The sequence below is a fragment of the Staurois parvus genome, unplaced genomic scaffold (assembly GCF_062004578.1).
Source record: "Staurois parvus isolate SC_StPar_1 unplaced genomic scaffold, SC_StPar_1.0 ptg000858l, whole genome shotgun sequence".
Taxonomy (NCBI): Eukaryota; Metazoa; Chordata; class Amphibia; order Anura; family Ranidae; genus Staurois; species Staurois parvus.
In genome coordinates this window covers 1,553,782-1,575,109 of record NW_028318654.1, presented here as the reverse complement: position 1 = coordinate 1,575,109, position 21,328 = coordinate 1,553,782, and the positions used below count along the sequence as shown (strand labels likewise).

General features: G+C 42.3%; 2 protein-coding genes across 2 annotated transcripts in view; one reads left to right on the top strand and one right to left on the bottom strand.

The window, feature by feature from the left end:
* Nucleotides 1-13,992, top strand: part of LOC149443482 (high-affinity choline transporter 1-like) — a 46,654-nt gene extending 32,662 nt beyond the window's left edge. Inside the window, exons 7-8 of the mRNA XM_089655635.1 lie at nt 6,968-7,185; nt 10,034-13,992. Of these exons, the coding sequence (XP_089511761.1) occupies nt 6,968-7,185; nt 10,034-10,534 (719 nt within the window). The 3' untranslated portion in view covers nt 10,535-13,992. The remainder of the gene's footprint in view (nt 1-6,967; nt 7,186-10,033) is intronic.
* A 354-nt stretch (nt 13,993-14,346) lies between these two features.
* The window catches only part of LOC149443481 (transmembrane 4 L6 family member 1-like), a 32,986-nt gene continuing 26,004 nt past the window's right edge, over nt 14,347-21,328 (bottom strand). The window contains exon 6 of the mRNA XM_089655634.1: nt 14,347-20,691. Within this exon, the coding sequence (XP_089511760.1) occupies nt 20,677-20,691 (15 nt within the window). The 3' untranslated portion in view covers nt 14,347-20,676. The remainder of the gene's footprint in view (nt 20,692-21,328) is intronic.

Sequence of the window (21,328 nt, the reverse complement as noted above, 5' to 3'; positions counted from 1 at the left end):
CATCCATTGTATACTAGTGTCTAGCTGTGAATGGTCACAGCTAATCACATGCACATGTCATGTGATTAGCTGTGGCCAAATCACAGCTAAGCACAAAAGAAAAAAAAAACCCTGAATGAATCGATGTCATTCAGGTAAATGCTTGCTTATAGCAAAGTAATTCTTTGCTATAAGCAAATTGTGTAAAAAAAAAAAAAAAAATACTGATCACTTCCCCAAAGTAGTACAGTGTTACTATGGTAACATTGTACTACTTTGGTCATAGTGAAATATGAAAAACAAATCTTAAAAAAAAAAATAAATAAATAAAAAAAAAAAAAATATATATATATTTTTTTTCATACTGTCACCAGTCAGTGTCCCTGATCACCGCCATGCCAGTTATATGATGACGCTGTACTGCACTGGTGACAGTATGTAAAAAAAAATAGTGAAACTAATTGTTTTAATTTTTTCATTTTCCGAAAAATTATGGCAAAAAAAACACAACTTCAAAAAACTCGCCATGCCTCTTATGAAGTACGTCGGACTGTCTACTTTGCAAAAAGGGGTCATTTGGGGATATCTGTACTGTTCTGACATTCTTGGACCTCAAGAAATTAGATTGGCTGTCAGTACTTCAGGATTGATCAATATTCGGATCTATACCATAGTTTGTGAACTCTAACTTTCCTACAAACTAAATAATGCATCCTAATTTGGGTTATTTTCACCAAAGACATGTAGCAGAATACATCTCGGCCTAAATTTATGAAGAACAATTATTTATTTGCAAACTTTTATAACAGAAACAAAGAAAAATGTGTGTTTTTTCAAAATTTTTGGTCTTTTTTTGTTAATTTAGCAAAAAATAAAAACCCCAGCGGTGATTAAATACCACCAAAAGAAAGCTCTAGTTATGTGAAGAAAATGATAAAATTTTAGTTTGGGTACAATGTTGTATGACCGCGCAATTGTCATTCAAGGTGTGAGAGCGCTGAAACCTGAAAAATGGCCTGGGCAGGAAGGTGTAAAATTGCACGTATTGATGGTTAAGGAACCCCTAGCAACCTCTGGAGGAACCCTAGTTGAGAAACCCTGCTCTAGATGATAGCTGTTTAGATTCCTGAGTTAAACTTCTTTTTACTATTAAACTTTGCATCAGATCACAAATATCCCTGGGCAGGGCCGGTGGTAGACTATAGTGCGCCCTAGGCAAGACCATCTACTTGCATCTCCCCCTCCCCTCCCAAAAAAAACCAAACTTCAAAATAACACTCCACTCGGAGCTAATCCTTGCCAACGATAGCTCCATGTGGAGACTGACTGCGGAGCTAGAAGGAAGTGATGTGCTGAAGTTTACAGGAGGCGGCTTCGTCTCCAGCTAACAACATCCAATGCTGTCTGGGGACAGTGACACCAGGACCCAGAAGTGACGTTTTACATGTTGCTTCCAGGTCACTTACAGGAAGGGGAGATCAGTGAACAGATTTTCGATGATCTCCTTCCCTTCTACTGGTGGCTCCCACCATGCAAGTCCCAGGTCCCAGGTCAGCTGCTTTGTCTCCAGCTAACATCATCCAATGCTGTCTGGGGACAGTGACACCAGGACCCAGAAGTGACGTTTTACATGTTGCTTCCAGGTCACTTACAGGAAGGGGAGATCAGTGAACAGATTTTCGATGATCTCCTTCCCTTCTACTGGTGGCTCCCACCATGCAAGTACCAGGTCCCAGGTCAGCTGCTTCGTCTCCAGCTAACATCATCCAATGTTGTCTGGGGACAGTGACACCAGGACCCAGAAGTGACGTTTTACATGTTGCTTCCAGGTCACTTACAGAAAGGGGAGATCAGTGAACAGATTTTCGATGATCTCCTTCCCTTCTACCAGTGGCTCCCACCATGCAAGTCCCAGGTCAGCTGATGGGAGAGCGGAGCCTGGGAAGCATAGCAGGGCACATGGAGGGTGTGGAAGCGATGTGGAGGCTGCACAGCTATTGGATAATTTCCAGCTGACAGCCTGTCAGATTTACGCACCCTCAATGAGATGCCTCCTGTTCATTCTTATTTACACTTGTGTTTGAGGGACATTAAAAATGTGCACGTAGCCACACTTTTACCGTCCCCCACCCACTTCCCATTATACTTCAAAGGCACTGCCACTGTAGTAAGGCAGCAGGGGGTTTTACACAGCTACACAACACCCCACCACTATTGCCATACTACGGTGGCAGTGCCTTTGCAGCATAATGGGGAGTGGATGGGGGACGGTAAAAGTGTGGCTCAGCTGCATATTTTATAATGCCCCTCAAACACAAGTGTAGATAAAAACTAACAGTAAGCATCTCAGTGTTTTTATGTGATCGTCATCATTATCATGATGATGATCACACAGTACAAAAGGTGCTGTATGTCTGTCTGTACACAGCTATATCCCCGTCTGTGCCTCAGAAAACAGAAATTGTGAGCTTGCCTGTGCATCGGGTTCACATTGCAGCCTGTGCCCTCGGCCACCTCTCTGTTGAATCACCTCCCGCCACCTGGCTACAGCCTCGCCTTCAGCCCTCTGCAGGGATAATCACTCCACCAGTGAAAGAATCACTCTGCCAGTGAAAGACTTTAGCCGCCTATGGCCGAAATTGAGAAAAGAGTCCCTCTCTGCTTCTCGCCTCCTGGGCCCTTCTGGTGAACTGATGGGGCCCAGGGAAAATATAATTAATGTTACAGCAGGGCTGGCTGTACTGCCCTATATGGCCCTGGTTGTGGATGTGCCCTTGGCATCAGTACACCCTAGGCGGATGCCTAGTTTGCCTAGTGGTAGTGCTGGCCCGGAAGCCTAAAGTAAAGACTAGCGTATTTATAGTTAGTATGGTGATTATATTGCAGTGTGTTTAAACCTAATATTTTGTAGGTAACTTTAATTATTGAAACTAACATAGAGATTTGAAGATTAGCAACCACAGGGGGTTGGTATTTGGCTCGGCTTAGTTCACCTTCAAGGTTTTCCAAAATTCCACCTATGCAAGCGTCAGGACAGAAGGGAATGAGGCTTCAGTGATTTTTTTGGAGAGGCCCCCCCAACAACTGCATCTGTAATGGGAGGATGTGTAACATTTACATCAGATGGAACACTGGTATATACTATTCACAGGATATGGAATTGCATAGGAATATTTTTTAGGAAAATCTTGCTGAAGGTGGACTTACACTTTAAATGACAACTTTACTTTTGGAGAAGTTATCCTTTAAAGCAGGGCTCTCCAAGCTTTTCGGTATGAGGGTCACATCGCATATACAAAGTCCACCTTACATCGGAGTTCATCTTACATCAGAGTCCCCCCTTATATGAGAGCCCCTACCAGAGTCCCTCCTTACATCAGAGTCCCCAACAAAGTCCCCTCTTACTTTAGAGGGCCTGATAAAAACTTGTAATGGGCTGGATTTGGCCTGTGGGCCACAGTTTGGAGACCCCTGCTTTGAAGTGGACATCATCTGACCAGGGGAGGACTGACAATTTGGAAACTCGGGCACTGCCCAAGGGCCCGGGGTCAGTAGGGGGCCCCCGGTTCCTTTTTCAAAGGCTTTTTTGAGTTTGGGCAAGGACACAGGGGCCCCATGATCCCCTATTGCCCAGGGGCCCCATGAGTTGTCAATCCGCCCCTGCATCTGACTGTGCAAACAACATTCAGGGTTGGTGATAAATTGAACTAAATTGCAATTGCTCCCCAATGGTCTGTCCATCCTTAAAAAATCAGGCAGGGTATGAATTAGTCTGATCAACCAGTGTTGAGTTTCTAGAGATCACATTAAGTATGACATTGGAGATGAATATCCAAGATAATAATAGAAATTACTAGGACTTTCTAAAATTTGGAGGGAAAATTTGGAGTCTGGTTGAAAATAACTAAAGTGGACCTGGACTCCAAATGTGAAAATTTGTTATATTAACCACTTGCCCTGCAGAAGATTTACCTCCTTCATGACCAGGCCATTTTTTCCTAAGTAGTGCTGCACTACTTTAACTGACAATTGCTCGGTCATGCAATGCTATACCCAAACAAAATTTCTATCTTTTCTTTCACACAAATAGAACTTTCTTTTGGTGGTATTTGATCATCACTGCATTTTTTAATGTTTTATTATATGAAACTAAACAATACATTTATACTGCGCTCTGTGCTAAATGTGATTATTAAAATGTCAAAAATCAAATTCCACCGCTGCACTCTAAAACATAAAATACAAATGTGCAATACGTGATATACAAAAATAGTTGCGCTGTATTAAAACAAATAAATAAATGAAGTCCAAATGTAAATAGAGATCCCACAGAAGTGCTGTGTGAATCCTTAGTAAAGACAAAGTCCTTATACAGTATGCTATCAGAATGAATTAGTGAAATATTGTAATGCCCATCAATTGAATAGTGAGATCCAACGATGTGCACCAGTGAGCCCACCACCTCACAGCACACACAGCCTCTTAGCAAATTATTAGACCCCAAATTATAGGAGGTTCAACAAAGTGTGAAGCTGCATGGATCTTGTACCATGGATCTTCCAACATAGGAATGTGACCTTCTAGCATAGCAGTCTCGCAGGACATCCAAGGATGTCCAATCCCGATATCCCCGGTTACATTTGGACTTTAATTATTTATTTGTTTTAATACAGCACAACTATTTTTTTAATATATAAAAGAAAAAAGACTGACACTTTTGCAAAAAAAATATATTTTTTACTTTCTGCTATAACATATATCCCATAAAAGTCAAATCTCTTAATAGATTTTGGGTGAAATGTATTCTGCTACATGTCTTTGGTAAAAGAAGAATCCCAATACATGTGTATTGAATGGTTTGTAGAAAGTTGTAGTGTCTACAAACTATGGGATATATAGTATACTGCATGTTTTATTTATTTATTTTTTTATACTAGTAATGGTGACAATCAATGACTTATATTGGGACTGTGATAGTGTGGTGGGCAATCTGACACTAACTGACACTTTGTGGGAACTAGCGATTAAGGGGTAAATATGTGCCTAATAAGTGTTTCTGTCTGTACGGTGTGCTGCTTTTACTAGGGATCTAGTTGTTTCTATTCCCTGCTTAGCAGCTAATTAAAACAACTAGATTCCCTGTCACTGAGCACAGCTCAGACACAGTGCCGATCACCAGGTGCTGGTGGTAAATCACTGGCCGGGACCCAGTGATCCGCATATACTGTGACAAATCACAATACAGCCAGGGGGGCATGCACCCCCTACCCAGTAAAATGCAGAATCACATATTTATAAGTAGCAGTAAAGTTTCATGAGCCGTTCATCAAGCAAAGAGAACATTAGAAATGTTAACTATGAATAAGCAGTATCTTTTGGCTGGAATTCCTCCAGAAAAATAGCAATGCATTCCATGTGCATGTGAAGGTGCCTAGGCACTCCTGCACTTACAGCCTCATAGGTATACTATATATTATATATATACAGTGCTAGTTTCAGGAAATTTGGAGTGAGATTGAGTGGTGATGTCATTGATGTACAACAGTATTAGCATTACAGTATGGGCATTACACTGTTCTCCTTGCTGGAGGCTCTGACATGAGGAAGGAAAGCCCTGCCTATAGAAAGGAGAACAAGGCATGGCAAGACGGTAATGGGTAGTGATGGGCCAAACACCCCCCTGTTCGGTTCCTTGTCGAACATTTGAACCTAACGAAAGTTGGACCGCAAACGCCGAACAGGGTCAATTCACAGCTACTACAATACCGTATGAGTTATTATTAAGTCATGCAGTATTTTAGTAGTGAAAACATTTTTAATGTTTCAGCTGTCAGCGGGCTTCCCGCTGACAGCTGAATGTAAAAAGAATTGCAGGCATTGCCTGGCAATTAATAAAAAAGCGTGGGGTCCCCCCCATCCAAACCACCCCAAAATGTTTAAAAAATGCCATGGGGGTCCTCCCCGAAATCCATACCAGACCCTTATCCGAGCATGTAGGCCGGCAGGTCAGGAAAGGGAGGGACGAGCGAGTGCCCCTCCCTCCTGAACCATACCAGGCCACATGCCCTCAACATGGGGGGGTGCTTTGGGGCAGGGCCCCCAGATCCCACCCCCCCATGTGAATAAGTACGGGGTACATGGTACGGGTACTCATTCACAAAAAAAATGTATAGTGTAAAAAATGACATAAGACAGTCTTTGACAAGTCCTTTATTAAAAACAAAAATAAAAAAAGTCCCCCCTGAAGTAGATTCAATGTCAATCACGATGCCCACCGCTACCACCTACCCAGAAAAAGGAAAGAAAAAACCCACTACACTTTCAACGCTGGCTCATGCTGTCTGACAGCTGCTCTACGATAACAGTTCTTAAATACTGTGATGATGTCACAAGGGGACAGGGTGACCCCACCCCCTTGTGACATCATCATGTGCTGTGATTGTCCAGAGCATTGCACTTGACCTGTGGTCAAGTGCATTGCTTCGGCCAATCACAATACACTGTCAGGGCGCACCTTACCGTTAGTCTGTTCACCAAACACATGAATGGCCGATGTTCGACTTGAACATAAAGCCCAACACTAGTAATGGGGAAAGACCAACTGCAAGGAGACCACAGGCAATACTGATGACTGGTCCTTTGCCCTCTGCCTGATTTTACTTGACCAGCTTCTAGAGCTCAGTTCATATTCTACAGAATCTATTTAGCAAAGTTCTATTCAATGGTCCATGTTACTTTATTCAACAATTTATATTGCCCAAAAATGGTTCAGCGATTGACATATCTTAATTCAGCTGATTGAACAAAAAGCCTAAAATATATAGTTACTTGGAGCAAATTATATTTTTATAAGTAAATGTGTAGTTTCCTTATGTTATTTAATTTTCAACAGCCCAAAAGAGTCATGTCAGTGAATATTTGACACTCTATTGGTCAGTTCCCCAATAGTACGACATGTTGTGCTAACTGCTGGTTGACTTTTTTCTAGACTGGAACCAGACTAACTATGGCCTGCCCTCACCATATAAGAGGAATGAGTCAAACATGATTCTTCCTCTGGTATTGCAGTACCTCTGCCCGACGTATGTGTCAGTGGCGGGTTTGGGAGCCATTGCAGCAGCTGTGATGTCCTCTGCAGACTCCTCTCTCCTGTCTGCCAGCTCCATGTTTGCCTACAACATCTACAAGAAGATGCTAAGGAAGACGGTGAGATGAATTCTGAACTTCTTAAAAAATGACTTATTGATATAGCAACACAATCACCCTACAAATGTAGAACACATCAAGCAACCTAGTAGACTCTATGGGATTGATTTACTAAAGGCAAATAGACTGTGCACTTTGTAAGTGCAGGTGTACTCATTTTCCTCAGAGTTCAGTAAATGGGGTAAAGCTCTGCTTATTGCCATCACTCAATCATGTGCAAGCAAAAATGCCTTTTTTTATTTTCCTTTCACCTGATTGATTATTCTTTACCAAGTAAAGCTTTACAATATCATATTTACTATGGAAAATGAGGGCAACTGCACTTGTAGAGTGCACAGTCTGCTTTTAGTACATCAAATCCCTTTGTGTTTTATAGAAAATGTTATATGCATTTTATACATTCCCTGCTGAGAAAGTATAACACAGAAGGTTATGGTGAAGAGGGACCAAAGGAACCAAAAAGCACTCAACTGAACCAGTGTGTAGCACATGAAGCCTTACTAAAACAGAAGGTATTTCCATGTTTCATTCCATCACATATTCATAAAGCAAGAGGATTATTCCTCCTTTTAGGACAATGGTTTAAGCCATGCAAACCTTTACTTTCCACGCTTTTCTTTTTTTCACCAACCCTGCACCATGGAAGCCATTATTTCGATGCACTGCTTTGATGATGGCCAACAAACCTGAAACAGCTGTATGTTGTTGCATGGACATTCTAGCAATTAACAGTTGCTGTGCCTTTATAAACTACATTAAGAAGCTGGGCTAGTGGGTTAGCAGTGTTGTTATCTGGGCACTTCTGCCTTGCCTTTTCACCTGATACATTAGAGTTTTATTGTTAGGAGTTCCCAGGGGCAGACTGACAACCCATGGGGCCCCCCGGACAATAGGGGATCATGGGGCCCCTGTGTCCTTGCTCACACTCAAAACACACCCAAAAAAGCCTATAAAAAGGTACCAGGGGCATTTCATGGGGCCCCCTACTGACCCCGGGCCCTCGGGCATTGCCCGAGTGCTTGAATGGTCAGTCCGCCCCTGGGAGCTCCATGCTGGTAGTTTGCATCACACAGCTCCTGGTGCTTAGAGTGCTTTATCATGAGGCCCTCTTCAACTAACCATAACACCAACCCTCCCTGTAACCCTAATAGTAACCGTTCCTCATAATGTAACAAAATGGTGGCCGTCTGCACACAGGCACGACTCCCTGTTGCGTAAATGTGAATGAAATGAGTTAAAATGGCTTCAGCTCATGTTCTCCACCTGTAGAGAACACCTCAGACACATTTCACACTTTTCAGGGCTTAATCGTAACCCTAACCCTAAGGCTTTCCTCATACATAATCCTTGTTTAACCCTAACACCAGCCCTCCCTGTAACCCTAATAGTAGCTATTCCTCATTATAACCATAACACTAATCCTCCCTCAAACTACCCCAACACTAACCCTCCCTGTAACCCTAACACTAACCATCCCTGTAACCCTAACACTAACCATCCCTCAAACCAACCTATAAACCAAATCTTCTTGCAACCCTAACACTAACCCTCTCTGTAACTCTAACACTAACCATCCCTCAAACCAACCTATAAACCAACCCTTCTTGCAAGCCTAACACTAACCCTCCCTATAACCCTAACACTAACCATCCCTCAAACCAACCTATAAACCAACTCTTCTTGCAACCCTAACACTAACCCTCTCTGTAACTCTAACACTAACCATCCCTCAAACCAACCTATAAACCAACCCTTCTTGCAACCCTAACACTAACCCTCCCTGTAAGCCTAACACTAACCATCCCTCAAACCAACCTATAAATCAACCCTTCTTGCAACCCTAACACTAACCCTCCCTGTAACCCTAACACTAACCATCCCTCAAACCAACCTATAAACCAACCCTTCTTGCAAGCCTAACACTAACCCTCCCCGTAACCCCAACACTAACCATCCCTCAAACCAACCTATAAACCAACCCTTCTTGAAACCCTAACACTAACCCTCCCCGTAACCCTAACACTTACCATCCCTCAAACCAACCTATAAACCAACTCTTCTTGCAACCCTAACACTAACCCTCCCTGTAACCCTAACACTAACCATCCCTCAAACCAACCTATAAACCAACCCTTCTTGCAACCCTAACACTAACCCTCCCTGTAAGCCTAACACTAACCATCCCTCAAACCAACCTATAAATCAACCCTTCTTGCAACCCTAACACTAACCCTCCCCGTAACCCTAACACTAACCATCCCTCAAACCAACCTATAAACCAACCCTTCTTGCAACCCTAACACTAACCCTCCCTGTAACCCTAACACTAACCCTCCCTGTAACCCTAACACTAACCATCCCTCAAACCAACCTATAAACCAAAACTTCTTGCAACCTTAACACTAACCCTCCGTGTAACCCTAACACTAACCATCATTCAAACCAACCTATAAACCAACCCTTCTTGCAACACTAACTCCCTTTAATCATAACACCATCCTTCTCTTTAATCGTAACACTAACCATTGCACTGAGCTTTCTGTAACACTAAGAGGCTAAATTATAATGGGGCAGGGAAATTAGACATCGCAGTAATGTGTAACACTCTACCCTTCGTCATAAAATGCCTTACTTCACGATGAATCCACTGTTCCAAGTTATTTCATATAATGGACTAAGCAGTGGTACCCCCAAATGGATACTAATGAACATGGAATGGGATTGCAAGCCCAGGCTTATAGACACTGATTGATGTATACCAATATACCCTAATGGATGAACATGAATATTATTGGAAACAAACAAATTTATGACCATGCTCCTCATTTCCTTTGCTCTATTTTCCTAGGCCTCTGATCGAGAAGTTCTGTGCGTCATGCGTCTTTCCATGATCTTGCTGGGCTCAGCAGGTACAGGCTTGGCGTTCCTCTCAAACTCTGTGTATGACCTTTGGTTCCTGAGTGGAGAACTGGTGTACGCCCTTTTGTTCCCTCAGCTTTGCTGTGCCCTGTTCCTCCCCAGCACAAACACGTATGGATCTGTGGCTGGATTCTTCTTGGGATTTGTTCTCCGACTTCTGGGAGGAGAAAATTCCCTTAAAATTCCTCCAGTGCTCCACTACCCAGGATGCATTTTTGCAGAAGGTGTCTACATACAGTTATTTCCCTTCAAGACGTTTACCATGCTGGTCAGCCTGATCACCATCATCGTCACATCTTATCTGGCACAGTTTTTGTTCATGAAGAAAATACTTCCAATTCGATGGGACATATGCAATGTGTTTCACAAACAGCTGTCTCATCCAGCTCCACATGAACTGGAAGAGCGAGAGACTCTCCATAACACCTGAGTCCAGGACCAAAAACCTTTCAATGACTTTACCAACTTTTTTTTTCCAAAAAAAAATACTTTATGCAATAATATTACTGCTATGTAAATACATTCACAGTGATAATCAGCGCTATTAAGCAATATGATGCTATGCCTTAAACATTTACACTTGTCTTTACAATGTAATAAGATGTTTTAGTTACTGTATATGTATCATGTCTCGTCCCAATGTTACAGTACACTAAATCTAAAGGGATATTGGTTGTTTTTTTTTTTAAGAAAATTTATTAATTCATTAAAATAATAATGTTATTTTATTTGTATTACGTAAATGGGAAACAATCATTTTATACCAAATGTCTCTTTTACTTATATATGCATGCTGTGCTCTCTATAAAGAATTGTAGATACTTTAATATCCAGGGTAACACATCCTAGATCAATTGTACATAGGAACGTACATAGGAACATACACTGATCAGCCATAACTTTGTGACCACTTACAGGTAAAGTGAATAACATTGATTATCTCATGACAATGGCACCTGAAAGTTGGTGGGATATATTAGGCAGCAAGTGAACATGTTGTCCCTGAAGTTGATGTGTTGAAAGCAGAAAAAATAGGCAAGCATAGAGATTTGAGTGGCTTTCGCAGGGGGCCAAATTGTAATGGCTAGATGACTGGGTCAGAATAACTCTGTAATAGTCAGGACCCACCAAAAGTGGCCAAAGGAAAGAAAACAGGTGAATCGGTCATGGGCAGTAAAGGCTCATTGCTGCATATGGGGAGCAAAGGCTGGACTGTGTAGTCTGATACAATAGAAGAGCTACTGTAGCCTAAAATGCTGAAAAGGTTAATGCTGGTTCAGAATGGTGTCAGAACACACAGTGCCAGGGGCGGACTGACCATTTGGAAACGCGGGCATTGCCCAAGGGCCCGGGGTCAGTAGGGGGCCCCATGACATGCCCCTGGTACCTTTTTCATAGGCTTTTTTGAGTTTGGGCAAGGACACAGGGGCCCCATGATCCCCTATTGCCCGGGGGCACCATGAGTTGTCAGTCCGCCCCTGCACAGTGCATTACAGTTTGTTGTTTGCCTATGCTGACCCATGTCCACAGCCTACAATGGGCATGTGAGACATCATAGCTGGACCATGGAACAATGGAACAAGGTAGCATGGTCTGATGGCACCAGATGTGCTATGAGAAGAGAGCAAGCCGGTGGAGGCAGGGATCTGCTACTGACGGCTTGGTGCCAAATACCACAACATACCTTCAAAGGTCTAGTCAATGCCTCAATGGGACGTGGTGGTATTGATGGCAAAAGGAGGACTTACTCAATATTAGGTAGGTGGTCATAATGTTATTGCACATCAGTGTATAGTAAAACATAACTGGTACGTATACTTTTTAGGTCTCCATACGACACATATTTTGGTAATATAGGAAAAGTAATATTTTATTAAAAACATATTAAAAATGAATATTACATATCGTATACAGTGATACTATTTGCCTCAACATATTCATATGCCTCCATCTGCCACATTATTAACTATCTAAGCATACATTTGTATCATGAGGTCAAACATTTCTTTTCAGCTGAACAATGAGCCTTCTTTAGCAAAATGACATGTAGTTTGATATAATCCTAAATGTACTAAGAGTGATACAAATATATGCTTAGTAGGGTAATATTGTGGCAGGTGGGGGGCATGTGAATATGTTTAGTCAAAATGGTGCCACTGTACAAGATGTGTGATATTAATAATTTTAATGTTACTTTTCACATATTTTCACAATATGTGTCATGTGTATACCTGAAAGATCCGCCATTTTTTTTTTGGTATATGTCCCTATATTCAGTCTTAACAGACAGCACAGCATCACCTGTACCGTCAGCAGTCATAAGCCGATTTGGCTCAAATCCACTAAAGTGCCACCTGGCTTGTCCAATCCAAAAGGGAGCTTGAAGACAAAGGCCCTAAGCTTTCCCTCCTCTACTGGAACCTCTCCCTGCCACTAGTGCTGTTCCTGACAGATGAGTGAGCTGTCCTTACACTAGCCACTTTGTAACTGCATGCCAGGGAAGCATGGACTTCAAAAAGAATCTGTGATCCAAGATGGCCACCAGGGTCACTTCGATGCAGCGTAGCCAACAACCAACCGGAATGCTGCCCCAGGGGACTGAAGGAATCATAGAGAAACCCAGTTTCTTCTGACTTTCTTCTCTAGCTACATTGCTGTTCTGCATGAGTGCCATCTTCAGTGGAGAATGTAGACTGCCCTGCCTACATGCATGCATTGAAAAAGTACATGCAGTACTTTGTCCAATCTTTCTACATGTTAAGTAAGTCTAGGAATCAAGTTGGACAGGACAACCCTTACCCTGCCCTTAACAACTGTCTGAGAACACAGCTAGCAAGGAGACAGTTGCATTAATAGCTAGCACTTGTCTCCAGCTCCGAGAACTTCAGCTGGACAAGTGCTGCCAACAGGAATGCAGAGGGATGGGAGGCTAAGACGGCCCCCTCCCTGCATTCCTCTTTCTGCCTCTTGTCTCAGGAGAAGAGTTAGTTATCAATGAAGCTTTCTCCTTGCTAGCTGTGTTGTGGGAATGGGGGAGGGGTTTTGTACAACCATGTAATTTGCCTTCTGCAGCATGTAGGCAGATGGGACTAAGTACTACACATCCTGGGGACAGAACAATGTAATAAAAAAAGAAATTAGACTTCTTCTTTCAGAGACTCTGTCACTTTGCCCAGTTAGGGTAAAGTCACAAAGTCTCTTGAAAGCTCAACCCATATTTCATGCTCTCCCAACATTCTTTTCCTCTATTGTAGCCTTCACAAAATATTGGTGCTTCTGAGTATTGGGGGACATGTAAATTCCTCCTTGGAGGCAGTAATCGGACCTGAGCAGCCAATCACCAGCCTGAACATTGTCACATGAGGAAAAGATGTCATCTACCCATTGTAAGCTAGACATTGGAGCAATCATGTGGAATAACGGAATGGCGATGTGAAGTATAAAGGCGGCCATAGACGGTTCTAATCTTGGCCTGTTCAGCAGGGACCGGCAGAGATTAGAACCATGCGTGGGCAGGCTGAATGTACCCAAGTCGACTGATCAACCAGCGTGTCAGATTTTGTCATCAGATAAATAAAAATGCTTCTATTGCTGATCTATTAAAAATGCTGTTTGTTTGCCTGTCTCAAGCTGGCCCTAGATGGGAAGGATTTTAAACAAAAATTCTTGCGAAAAGAAGTTATAAGAAAATACATTTTTTTTCTAATCATTGATGTGGTCAAACCGGCATTCCCTTTTAACTGCAGTGACTGGAAAATTCAAAGGAGCAGGATGGAAACTTTTTGTGGAACAAACGAATTTCTAACAGTGTATGTGGTTTTCATTCAGTAAAGTCCATTCATTCCAAAACCAAATGTTAAAAGCAAATAAAATCTTTTGAATGTCAAACGAATGTTCTGAGAATTATTGCATGATTTATCCTAAGACTTTTCCTAAGAATTTTCATTCAAAGGCCACAATTAGGATCCACTATTCAGAGTCACAGACCTGCAAGGTCCATGCAGTAATGAACTCAGAACTTCTGATCCACATTCTTGTTCTGGATGTCAGAAAACTCTGCAGTCAGAAGATCTGTAAAATAGCAAGCCAAGCAATCTGATTTCATATAAAATCAGCAATGGCAACCACCATATTTTTGTTATGGCAGATTTTCTTTAACGCAATCACATATGTGAACAGAGGAAAAGAGATCCATGATCAGCCTCCCAAGCATAGAAATGAAGCTTCCAACACCACCAAGACTTAGATTCAGTTTTCTTTTATTTACCAGACATCAGAAACATCTATAGACATTTTTTAAACTAACAGTTGTTTGTGAAATAAATAGGGCGACTGATTATAAAAACACACCCCAGGATACCAATAAATGAAAAATATAAGCACAGGTATGATCAGATGATATGCTAATAAATACAACCCATATATACTCGTGGAGGGACATTTATAAAGTAGCAGCATGGTCATACCACTGATTTAAAAAAAATAACATTTATAAAGCCCAGCAATATTCTATACATATGTGCTTGGCTCTCTGCTGGCTTCGGACAACAAAGCCAGAGTGCTATTCTTATGAATAAAAGAGCAGAAGAAAAAGAAACCATTAGGTGGGCCTGGTAACGTGACCTTGGAAAGTGATGTGACCTGACTTTCCGACAATCAGAGTTGTGCTTTGAGCAGAGAGAACTCTGTACCACACTGCAGGTGCCAAATCGTGACCTGCGTTTTATGACTCAGCTGTAAAACGCAGTGATGGCTAACATTGCATTATATATCTGTTTACCATTATGAAAGAATATTAGAGATAATATGACTTTTTTATATAAAAAATGACAAAGCTTTACACCTATGGCAGCACAGATGGTCTTCTCATGATATAATGGTGTTTGCACAACTCCTGTGTCCAACACAGACACTGCCAAGTCAATTAAGAAACTGACAATTTCTCATCTTCTACACTATGTTGCCAAAAGCAGGAAACTCGGGCACTGCCCAAGGGCCCGGGGTCAGTAGGGGGCCCCATGAGATGCCCCTGGTACCTTTTTCATAGGCTTTTTTGAGTTTGAGCAAGGACACAGGGGCCCCATGATACCCTATTGCCCAGGGGCCCCATGAGTTGTCAGTCCGCCCCTGGCCAAAAGTATTGGGACGCTTGCCTTTTCATGCACGTGAACTTTAATGGCATCTCAGTCTTAGTCCGTAGGGTTCAAAATTGAATTGGCCCCGCCCTTTGCAGCTATAACAGCTTCAACTCTTCTGGGAAGGCTGTCCACAAGGCTTAGGAGGGTGCCTATGGAAATGTTTGACCATTCTACCAGAAGCGCATTTGTGAGGTCAGGCACTGATGTCGGACAAGAAGACCTGCCTCACAGTCTCCACTCTAATTCATCCCAAAGGTGTTCTGTTAGGTTGAGGTCAGGACTCTGTGCAGGCCAGTCAAGTTCCTCCACCCTAAACTCACTCATCCATGTCTTTATGGACCTTGTTTTGTGCACTGGTGTGCAGTCATGTTGGAACAGGAAGGGACCATCCCCAAACTCTTCCCACCAAGTTGGGAGCATGAAATTGTCCAAAATGTCTTGGAATGCTGATGTCTTAAGAGTTCCCTTCACTGAAACTAAAGGGCCAAGCCCAACTTCTGTAAAACAACTCCACACCATAATCCCCCCCTCCACCAAACTTTACACTTGGCACAATGCAGTCAGACATGTACCGTTCTCCTGGAAACTGCCAAACCTAGACACATTCATCAGATTTCCAGACAGAGAAGTGTGATTCGTCATTCTGGAGAACACATATCCACTGCTCTAGAGTTCAGTGGCAGCATGCTTTACACCATTGCATGCTTTGCATTGCACTTGGTGATGTAAAGCTTGAATGCAGCTGCTTGGCCATGGAAACCCATTCTATGAAGCTCTCTATGTACTGATGTTGTGCTAATTTGAAGGCCACAGAAGTTTGGAGATCTTTAGCTCTGCAGACAGTTGGCGACTTCTGCGCACTGTACGCTTCAGCATGCACTGACCCCGCTCTGTCATTTTACGCGGCCTACCACTTCATGGCTGAGTTGCTCTTGTTCCCAGTTGCTTCCACTTTGGTATAATACCACTAACAGTTGACCGTGGAATATTTAGTAACAAGGACATTTCACACATGGACTTATTGCACAGGTGGCAACCTATCACGGTGCCACGCTTGAATACACTAAGCTCCTGACAGTGACCCATTCTTTCACAAATGTTTGTAGAGGCAGTCTGCATGTTTAGGTGCTTGATTTTATACACCTGTGGCCATGGAGGTGATTGGAACATCTGAATCCAATGATTTGGAGGGGTGTCCCAATACTTTTGACAATATAGTGTACTGTATATTGACAAGCTATTCTGCTAAAAGCACTAGGTGGGAATAAAAGTCAGTCTATATCGGTGTAGCACCCCTATTTAGTGTATAGCTTTGCTGTAGGCAGCTGAGCTGCAATTTATTTGTTAGGTCTGATCATATTAATTCCTAAACCTGGGGGCTGATTGCTTTTGCCTGCCTCTGGAAGAATGTTCCAGAAATAGTGTAGGAGGGTCAGTCACTGGATTAGGAATATTTATCTGACCTTAGCCATTCACTGGGGAGACTGGCCCAGAGTGTGTGGCTGGGATGAAGATAAATGTTTGGAAGGTTCTGATCATTCTCTCTTTCCCTCTGAGGCTCCCCACCCCAGGAGGCGGTAGGTGTGTAGTATAGAAGAGCTACTGCTGCTTGGCCTCAGCCTGTGCTAGGGCTGAGTACCTGAAGGGAGCTGGATTGGAGGAAACTGGCTGGAGGACACTACCTGGGGAAGCTGGACTGGAGAGGGAAACCTTCCAATGAAGAGTGTTGCAGGGGAGCTGGTTGGGAGCAACCTCTGAACGTTGTGAGTAGGACCTTTCACCAAAAGCTCTAGGTGTACAAGTGCTTTGAGGGTTAGACTCCTGAGGTTGCTGCAAGGACTATAACTGCTCGCACAGAAACTCAGGTTAACTGGCTGTCCCCTCTACTCCCAGCATTACTTTGAGGCTGCTATTGAAGGGTCCAATATTACAGAAAAAGGAGTTTGTTGGAGAATCTGTCCTCCAAGACAGATTTTAATAATTTTTTCAATATCCTGCACCCCCATCTTTCTTTCCTGCCTTTGTCGGTGTGCTTTTGGAGCTGGTACCAGGGCTGGTAGCCTCTGAACAGAAAAGGTAGACCTGCTTTATTTTCAGCAGCCCCTCCAGGGGTTAGCCCTACACTGGCATTCTCAACCAGACTTCCAAGGACTTGTAGGTTTTCTTCCAGAAAAAGCTAGGGGTTCCTTGAGTTATGGCTGATTGATCTCCTGTCTGATGGTGCCTGTACAGATCCAGGCCATCGCCACTTGGCAAAGGCAGCAGCATGACACCAATGACCTTTTTAGATGTCTGTAAGGGTTGCATTATTCCCACTGACCACCATGTAGGGGCATTTTTTCCTAAAGACCCCTGATGAATTGGTTTTAGCAAGGATTCCCTGAGATGTGAAAATTATTTAGGGGTTCCTCTGTGGTAAAAAAGGGTTGAGAAAGGCTGTTCTATACAGAACACTAAAACTGTTCAAAAACTAAAACATCAAAACAATGTACATACAGAGGTGTTGGTCTATGCATTTAGCAGTCTTCTGGAGTCCCGTATGAACCCCATTTGGGACATCCCTATGTTAAAACCATTTTCAGCTATGATATTTTCACATGCCTCTCCTACCTGTTAGGCTGGCCATACAAAATCCATTTTCTTTCATTTAACCAGTGGGTTGAACAAAAAAAAGAACCGATTTCCCCATCCACAAATTCAAAGTGGATGGGGCAGGGGCGGACTGACAACTTATGGGGCCCCTGGGCAATAGGGGATCATGGGGCCCCTGTGTCCTTGCCCAAACTCAAAAAAGCCTATGAAAAAGGTACCAGGGGCATCTCATGGGGCCCCCTACTGACCCTGGGCCCTCGGGCAGTGCCCGGGTTTCCAAATGGTCAGTCCGCCCCTGGGATGGGGGAATCATTCCTGTTAAGCAGAATACAATGATTAGTGTTGCTGGCTACACCATCGGCGCTGACCGTTTGGGAAAAAAATCAACAGCCTGGTTGTACACAAGTCGATCGATAGACCAGCCTGTCCATACATGGATTGAAATTTGTCTGGTCCCTGCTGAACCAGCTGAATTTTGATTCCTATATATCTGGCTTTAGTCACTGAGAACACACCATGACGTTCAGAAGACAATAGCAAGGCTCAAACAATAATAAATAACTACTTCTATTAGAGTCTGAACTTTTCTTCAGTATTCAGTATAAAGGGGAAATGTTAAAAACTCTTTTGCTTCTTTTCTTGCTGTCTTGGACTCCAGTGGGGGAATTTCCCTTCCCTTTTATCCCTGTGACACCAGAATGAGAATTAAGAGGGGGTCGGGGTCACTATAACAATTTTGGCTTGAGCTTGATTATAAATTACAGTTATTAAAAAATGCATTTAATACACCCATTGCTACTAATTTTATGATGACAATCTGCTGTGTCCTAATTTCCAATAATTCTGAATTTGTTTCACTAGATGGTAGTGTTTAGTCAATGATGGCTCAGAGACACTGACACAGGATGCTCTTCCCATAATGGCAACTGTCTTTGAGCAAAGATAAAATTCTGGAGACAAAATTAAATTGTCAGACTGATAACTGCACTTCACAGAACCATTTATAGGGATTAGTAGACAATTGAATGTTGCTTTGACTATTATGTGAATGTTTCTGATTAATAGTCCAAGATTTTATTTGTGTGCATTATTTTTGTGGTTGATAATGAGAAGAGTTTTAGAATTGCCTGTATAATTGGCACATAATGCAACATTTACCTGAGTAAAACTTCATAGAAGATGCAAGATGCTCCACACCAGGGTGGTATAGCAGTGGCTGGCAGGTGTTTAAGGGGCTACTGCTGCCTCCTGGTGCTTGTTTTATTTTTTTTTTAAATTGCCAAATACTTGGCTTGCAGTTGTGGTCCGGCTCCTTTGATCTCAATGGGTGAGTTTGAGAGATGGTGTCACCTGTCAAAATCTTTCTGTTACTAGGATGTGACTTTTTATGACTTCACAGCCAAGACCTGCCAACTATCGTTCCACAGTCCAGAGAGTCTTATCTGATGGTGGAATGGTAGTGCACAGGGCTTTGCTCAGGAAAAGTCCTTCCTCAGTAACTAAGCTAAATCAGTGAAAAGAACAACATTTTTCTAGCTAAATAAAGTGTATCTAAATCCAAAACAAAAAATTAATATATCGCAGACTACCAGCCCTTAAATGAGGTGGCTGCATTAGTTTAATTTTCCCAGACTTTATTTTCTCCATTTTCATTTGGTAATCCTGAGAATAACACATTTCCTATCCCTGGGTGGCTATGCTCACTGCTTTGCTGTATCTATGGAGGGAGCCATGATTTCCACCAAGGCTAAATTTCAAGTATTTTGACCTTTGTTCATCTATTGCATGAGGGGGGTTAGGGGGTTAGTATTTTACACAAGAAAGATAACATTGTCTGTTTTTATGTTTGCCTCACAGAAAGTGAAAGGGACACAGCAATTCTAGCAAGAGCAACAGATATTTTCTGCACTTGCCCAAAACATTCTTAGCCTAAAAAAAGAAAATGAATACAGCCACCACATGTAAGGGCTGCAACATATTAAAATGTTGTTCTTGGGTTTAGTTTGCGTGCTTTAGGGATAGCGGACACATTCATTTTTAAAGCTTAAAGTGTTACTGAACCCAGGAACCTGCATTCACTATATCTGGTCTCCCACAGTACACAAAACAAGGAAATGCATATATTATAGTAAATATAAATTGCTAAATACCTTTTCTCATGAGCAATTAGAGCAGTTTTGGGACTTCTATCAGTGTTCAGACGAGCACTCGTTAAAGCTTGTAGGAGGAGTTTTCATTCTCCCTTGATTGTCCTATGAGGCTGCATAACCCATGACCCTCTGTGTGGACAGTGCTGATTGGCCCTGTGCCCACATGCACTCTCCCAAAGAAAAAAAAAAAACTCTCTAGCAATACACATCAAACTGAGCACCTGTAGTGTGTCCACACAATATGTCTTATCAGGAGAAAGGAGGGGGACACTGGAAGAAGCGGAGGATCAGAGAAGTCAGGATCAAACATCCTTTTTATACAATGCAGAGGATTAACCCCTTAGGTTCCATAGTGAGTATAGGAAGCATGCTTTACTGCATATACAGACTTGTTTTACTCTTGTGGGTTTAGTAACACTTTAAAATGAAGTGTATGTTCATTTGAAACTAAAGGCACAATATACATACTGTATATAATAAGTACATTCATCTGACTACTATAATTAAAACTATAAGCAGAATAAGATATCTAAAATATTAAAAATAAGTTGATAGGATCTTTCAAATGAAGAAGATCACATTCACACATCTAAAAAAACTTGAAAAATTATAGATTTCCCCTACAAAATATAATATTGTTAACTTCTACTGTAAAGAAGAATGTATTAGGAAGACTCCTCATCCCCGGGGTTTCAGGCAGCAGCAGTCTGAAAAACATACACACAAAAAGAAATTAAAATAGCAGCTTTTCAGAATACCAGGGTAAAGTAGAACTAAATGCAAACAGATCGTACCTAAAAGTGGTAAGGGTTATAACCCCTGCCATTTTTTACTACCATCTGTGTTCAACTGGGTAGATTTTTCTTCACTTACTGTCCCATATCTAAAACAGGAAGGGAGAGGAAATTCCTCCAAACTGAGGGAATCCTTTGCTTGATAATGGATAACAGGACAAATATAATACTACGGAACGTTTTCTTCACAGTAAGAGCTGTGAAAATGTGGAATAGACTTCCTCAAGAGCTGGTTCTGGCCAGCTCAGTAGATTGTTTTCAGAAAGTCCTGGATTCTTTCCTAAATGCACATAATCAGGGTAAAACATGGTGTCACCCCCCCCCAATTAATTTTTTTTTACCAATTAATGCTTATTGGAGAGGCAGAAACCTGTGGCGTGTGTAGCACGTCACGGCAAAAAGCGGTGTAATCAAAGTTTACATTAGGAGGGCTTAAAGGGCATGGTTAAACAAAATCCAGGTTTTGCATATGTGCTGGGGAGTACTTTGGCATAGGAGACGACTTGTGCTAGAAGATGGGTTGGGGGGGGTTGAATATGTGCTAGGGTGT